The sequence below is a fragment of the Sinocyclocheilus grahami genome, unplaced genomic scaffold (assembly GCF_001515645.1).
Source record: "Sinocyclocheilus grahami isolate Dianchi unplaced genomic scaffold, SAMN03320097.WGS_v1.1 scaffold5909.1, whole genome shotgun sequence".
NCBI classification, from domain to species: domain Eukaryota; kingdom Metazoa; phylum Chordata; class Actinopteri; order Cypriniformes; family Cyprinidae; genus Sinocyclocheilus; species Sinocyclocheilus grahami.
This window is the reverse complement of record NW_015510475.1, coordinates 2076-7989: the sequence shown is the minus strand read 5'-3', so window position 1 is coordinate 7989 and position 5914 is coordinate 2076. Positions and strand designations below refer to the sequence as shown.

The 5914-nt window shown below is 36.6% G+C and overlaps 2 protein-coding genes across 2 annotated transcripts; both read left to right on the top strand.

The window, feature by feature from the left end:
• Positions 1–119: 119 nt before the first annotated feature.
• LOC107577384 (60S ribosomal protein L10a-like) lies at positions 120–1911 on the top strand. Its single transcript, XM_016263467.1, has 5 exons — positions 120–125; positions 211–362; positions 780–928; positions 1042–1214; positions 1694–1911. Exons 1-5 carry the CDS (start codon positions 120–122, stop codon positions 1862–1864), a joined length of 651 nt encoding a protein of 216 aa, XP_016118953.1. The 3' UTR covers positions 1865–1911.
• Positions 1912–3086: 1175 nt separating this feature from the next.
• LOC107577387 (lymphoid-restricted membrane protein-like) lies at positions 3087–4851 on the top strand. Its single transcript, XM_016263471.1, is given in 9 exon segments — positions 3087–3158; positions 3250–3316; positions 3478–3505; positions 3752–3862; positions 3957–3993; positions 3996–4087; positions 4170–4288; positions 4586–4634; positions 4737–4851. Coding segments are annotated over 9 exon segments (603 nt in total). The 5' UTR covers positions 3087–3145; the 3' UTR covers positions 4824–4851.
• Positions 4852–5914: the final 1063 nt, after the last annotated feature.

The window sequence follows — 5914 nt, the reverse complement described above, 5'->3', positions numbered from 1 at the left end:
TTTTTTTTTTTTTTTTTAAACCAGCAGTTATGGAATAGTCACTGTTGGAGTAGTGATTAGTAGTCACTAGTATTATTGAAAAATAATTTCTGGTCAACACAAACTAGTTACTGCGTTACATGATAGTAGTTAAACAGCTATTTGTTCAATTAATAAATGTTTGCCATAAATTAGCCTATGCTTAAATATCAGCTGTATATTAGTTAACAGCCCAAGTGTTTAACCTCAGTATGTAGCAGTTACTTGCATACAAGATTTTATAGTGGCTTTTTACATTTAAGGTTTCTTGAGACTGTGGAACTGCAGATCAGCTTGAAGAACTACGATCCCCAGAAGGACAAGCGTTTCTCAGGCACTGTCAGGTTCGGAGCTTTACTGTATCACCCAGCCTTCTGTCTGCCTGCCCTTTGCTCTGCCTGAATAAATATCTGAATATCTTGACATGAATTTAATTATTCAGTCAATTAAATTTCATGAATGGGGAGGTTAAAGGCGGGCAGTAGAGAACAGCCTCGGGTAGTCTGTCTGAACCATCCATTCTCTGGGTTGGTGAAGCAGGCGGACCCCTACCCTGGGTCTTAAAACATGAGGGGAGGCTATAGGTGACGGTGTTCATGCCGTCATACCTAAGCCGAACATTTTGTTAAGTGCCTGTGCTATCAACACCTGATTACAGCTGAGGTGGTATGGGTAAGACTCCTCTGTTCTGCCTCACGTTGGTCAAAAGGGGTCCGATATGCTTCTGTTTGTCAGTCAGTGTTTTCCGTCACCCCTCGCAGGCTGAAGACCACCCCACGTCCCAAGTTCTCCGTGTGCATTCTTGGTGACCAGCAGCATTGTGATGAAGCCAAGGCCGCTGAGCTTCCACACATGGACATCGAGGCTCTTAAAAAGCTCAACAAGAACAAGAAAATGGTCAAGAAGCTGGGTGAGTTTCCTTTCGAGGGAGCATTAGCAATAAAACATGCATGTGTTCAGTGCTATAGTTTATGTTCTGGATTGAGTGTACATATTGATGCATCTTGTTGGTTTTCTTTTTAGCAAAGAAGTACGATGCTTTCCTGGCTTCTGAGTCTCTGATCAAGCAGATTCCTCGTATCTTGGGACCTGGCCTCAACAAGGCAGGAAAGTTCCCCTCTCTGCTCACCCATAACGAGAACCTGGCCACCAAGGTGGATGAAGTGAAATCCACCATCAAATTCCAGATGAAGAAGGTATGCTTTTATTAAAGAGTTTGCTTTTACTCAGCAATGGAAACATTAAATTGATCAAAAGTGACCGTACAGGCATTTATAATTTTTCCTTAAGACTTCCATTTTAAATAAATGCTGTTTTGAATTTTCTATTGATAAACAATTCTGAAAAAAATGTATGACTTTCCACGAAAATATGTAATGGGAGTAATGACTGCTCTCAAATTCAGCTTTGTCGTCACAGGAATAAATTACATTTTAAAAAGTAGAATTTTTTTACCCCCCCCCCCCTTTTAAATATATTATCACAATATTACTGTTTTTACTGTATTTTTGTTCAAGTAAATGGAGCCTTGTTGAGCATAAGATACTTCTTTCAAACACATTTTTTTAAAATCATGTAATCATGATGTGTTGTACATGCTGATTGAGAGGCTTCATTTTAAGAACATCTGAATTTGTATTACTTGAAATTGATAATGGTCTTCTGTCACGTTCAGGTTCTGTGTCTGGCTGTGGCCGTTGGTCACGTCAGGATGACTGAGGAAGAGCTGGTCTACAACATCCACCTGGCTGTGAACTTCCTGGTGTCTCTGCTGAAGAAGAACTGGCAGAATGTCAGAGCGCTCTACATCAAGAGCACAATGGGAAAGCCACAGCGCCTCTATTAGAGACTCTGTTCCTCAAGTTTCTACAATAAATGTGGAGTTGATCCAAATCTCGTCTGTTTTTGTGTCTTTCCTAATGTTCTTTCAAATGAGTGCTCTTTCTACGTATGCTCATTTGATCAGTATTATCATTGTGAAAGTTGCACAAATTGATTAGAATTGTGTCTCAAAGGTTTGTAGAACATTTATAGACTAAGGAGGCTGTGTAGTTCTTAGAAAAAGCTTGATGTAAAACTGCTTCACATGCATAAATTAAGAATTTTATATTCAATTGGCTATAACATTAAAGGCAACTTTTGTGAGATGGCTCACCTTCATGGTGTATTGTAGCATGCACACCAAGCTAAGTATATTTTGCAGTTGTGTTTTGTAGCTTTCATTTTCACTCAATTCTGGTTTTGTTATACTAGTGTGTTTGGCAGCCATGACTTGTCTAAAACAGTGTCATTAGTCTGCCAGTTTCCTTGACTATCTCTTAATGAGATTAAGTAGTGTGTTGGGAGTAAGGAGAGGTGGAGAGCAAGAAATCACAGCAAACGTCATGGTAAGCAAGCATTTGCTTTTATTTTCTATACTTTGTGGATATTACCTTGAGCAGTAGCAGTAAATCTGCATGTGAGATGGGTGATTATTGAGGTTGGACTGAATTTAAGTCGTAAGTAGATGGCTTTTGTTCATGGACCAGAATATGTAGGTAGAATTCATAATTTGTGTAGAAAACTTGTTTTTAATGTTTAAAACAAATGTAAAACGCCCCCGGTTTCACTGACATGGCTTAAGCCTAGTCCTAGACTAAAATGTAAGTGAGCTGTTTCAACTGAAAGAAACTTGCACTGACTGATCTTAAAATATATCTATATATTGTTTTGTCTCAAAAAGCACACCAGTAATGTTTTTTTTTTAAAGCACATTTATAAAAAAAGACTTAAATGTCCTAATTGAGATATGGCCTAATCCTGTTTTAGTCTAAGCCCTGTCTGTGAAACCGGCCTTAATGTTTTGTTGGGGAAATAAGCATACACATTAGTTAAGATTCTACAGTCTGGATCTATTTTTTTAGACTCAGTTCTTTATTTCGCGACTTAGAATTAATCTAAAAATGAAGTAAATGTTTTGAAAATTGTTTTCAACATTTTCATAAACTTTGTCTAATCCAGTCATTACTATATTTTTATAGCATTATGTACTATAGTATATATTACAATATATTTTGTTTAAACGATCAGGCCTGTGAAGAAAAGCAAGTCCCGAGTCTGACCAACAAGCAGACAGAGACCAGTGAAAATGACTGAGGAAGGTAATGCCTCTACAAAACCATTTACTTACCATAATTTCCTGCTATACAGGGTATATTAAAGACATTTAAGGGACTTTTTCCTCTTCTGAAGGGTCTAGACACGAGGACCAAATTGCCTTAGAAGAGTCGTCTGTTATGGTGAGGCTGGGTCCTAACAGGTGATTTACTCAGACATAAACAAAAGCTAGCTTTTTAAGCACATCACATCAGCCATTTATTTGGTTATTCAAATATTTGATTTCTGATTTATGGACATAAATTCCAATAATGTCTCTTATTTCACTCCATCTTTATTGTTGGTTATTTCACCCCATCATAGTGTTGATATGACAGAGGAGGAATTGGAGGTAAATACATGCATGCATACATTAAATGGACATTCGTACCATCAACGTGAAGTGATGGTTTTCAGTTCTCTTTAAAGTGTGGCATACCTTCATAATTCTGTTCCATGTAGATTCTCTTTTTTTATCTAAATAAATGTATTTTTATTTATTTTTTATGGTATTTTTATTTAACTTTTAAATTGTATTTTTATTATTATTATTATTATTTAATTTAGCTTTTCATTACTTTACAAACCCCCTGCACAGGCTGCTTTCTCTCAGCTGTCTCTGGCCTTTCGCTGTGACCAGTACACGCTGTGTCACAATGCTGAGGACAACCTCAAACTGGAAGTGGAAAGAGGCATGGAAGTGCTTGAGGTACGACTACAGTCTGAGAATATATATATTTTTTAATCATTGCTTTTTTTGGATTTAGCCTATGCCAATTCTAGGATTGTATTTTTGTGACTAGACACTCAAGGGAATGTGTTTAGATATCAAAAGTGCCGGGCTCTCCAGCATCTTGAGTTGTCTCTTAACATTATCGGAGGCACCATCGGACGAATCTCCAAGACAGCAGAGGTTATTGGGGCTGTGCATCAGGTATCGGTCGATACTAACCCTTTAGACCGGTGGTTCAATAAATATTTTAATATGTTAAATCCCATTCTGTTTCTGTGAGTAGGAGGCTAAAGGGAGCCGTGCAGTGGAACTCATGGTGGCTCATGTGGAGAACCTGAAGCGCCGCCATGTGAGGAACAGCTTTGAACAGGAGGAGATGAAGAAACAGATGCGAGCAGAGGGGTAGGAAAACACCCATTTAGTTCTTTCACAATGTTAAAGTTATGATGCATCCACTAGCATTTTGGAAAAAATGTATTTGTGTCACTGCAGAGAAAACTGACGCTATTGAAAAGCTGGAAAAAGACCTACAGAAGATATTGACTGCATACTTGTTTGGCTTTCATTCTGAAAAATTATTTTGTTGTTTGTTTTCTTGGTTTAAGTAGATATATAAATAATTTATAGTTCGGATGTGAATTATATGATTTGTTTAGAGTATCATCAGATAATAATCTCTTTTGTTTGTCTCACTCTCAGCCACAGTTGGCGTAGAATCAGTACAAACATCATTGCAAAGCAAATCCAGGTCGGTGCACAATGATTCTCATCCATTCAATGACCACAATAAACTTCTAGTCTAAATTTAATTGAATTGCACTTGTAAATTTCTTTTCTCTTTTATTTGAAGAGGCAAAAATTGAAGGAGTCAGAAGCTATATTATCTTCAGTGACCAGTGAGATTACTGAAGAGAAAATCAACCACACAGAAACCTGACCACACAGATGACTGCCAAATGAACAGAGGGTAATTTGGATACATTTGTATATTTATAGTTGCAATGTAACAGAAATAGTGACATATCTTCTCTTCTGTATAGACAGCTGCAGGGATGATGTATTTTTGTAGGCCAAAACCCAGAAACAAAATAGCATTTTAGCACTTCCAGTTCTATCATCCTGAGGTCATTGGCCTTGTTTCACTGGGTTTTGGTTCACACAAGTTCAAGATATTTTCATGCTGTATTCTATGACCTAAAATATTTTAAAGATTTAAAGAGTAAAGATGTTTTTTTTAAAGCTTTTACTTTTCTTGAAAAAGGCAGGTGCTAACAAGTGGTTAAATGGGACTGCAGAGGTTGTTAAATGCCATCACATCGCACTGGTTAACTCATCTAATAACTAGTCCATTTTCACAGCCTCATTGTGTTTATAATCGCACTCTTGCAAGTTATTCTAACTCAAACTTTCAGAGTAAATAAAGACTGAAAGAGTTGTTGGCAGCTTAGTGATTGTGAAGTCATGCGATCGTGGTGTAGTTAATTTATAGTCTACATTTAGATTTTTACTTCTGCCAGTTGTATTTACATCAAAATAAATAAAAGTTGTGTTCATTTGTGAACATTATAATGATGAACAGAATGTGTAAGAATCATAAACTTTTGTTGGTTTGAGCTTATTGTCCACGATAATCCAAAAGATTTTTGTCCAGGGTACCAGTGTGATGCTAACTTCTAGGTTGGCCTACAAAAATACATCATCACTGTAGTGATGTACATCTGAGTGAAACAGATTATCGAACAAATAGAGGCTAGAGACTTGATTCAGTTTACATGAATGAGCCATTAACAATAAAATCAATAACATTTATTAAATAGATAAGGTGAATTTTCATTTCATGACAACTTTGTTAACATGAAATCAAATTTGATTTCTAATGGATAAAATCAAATCCTGTCTTTTTTCTTGTTTCATATCCTGTTTTACTTGGGAATACATAACATTTTGGAAATGAATTGGGTTGTGAATGATGTTTTATGCTGAAATACTACAGTATGAGTGTGATTAATAACCACATCCAAAGTCTCA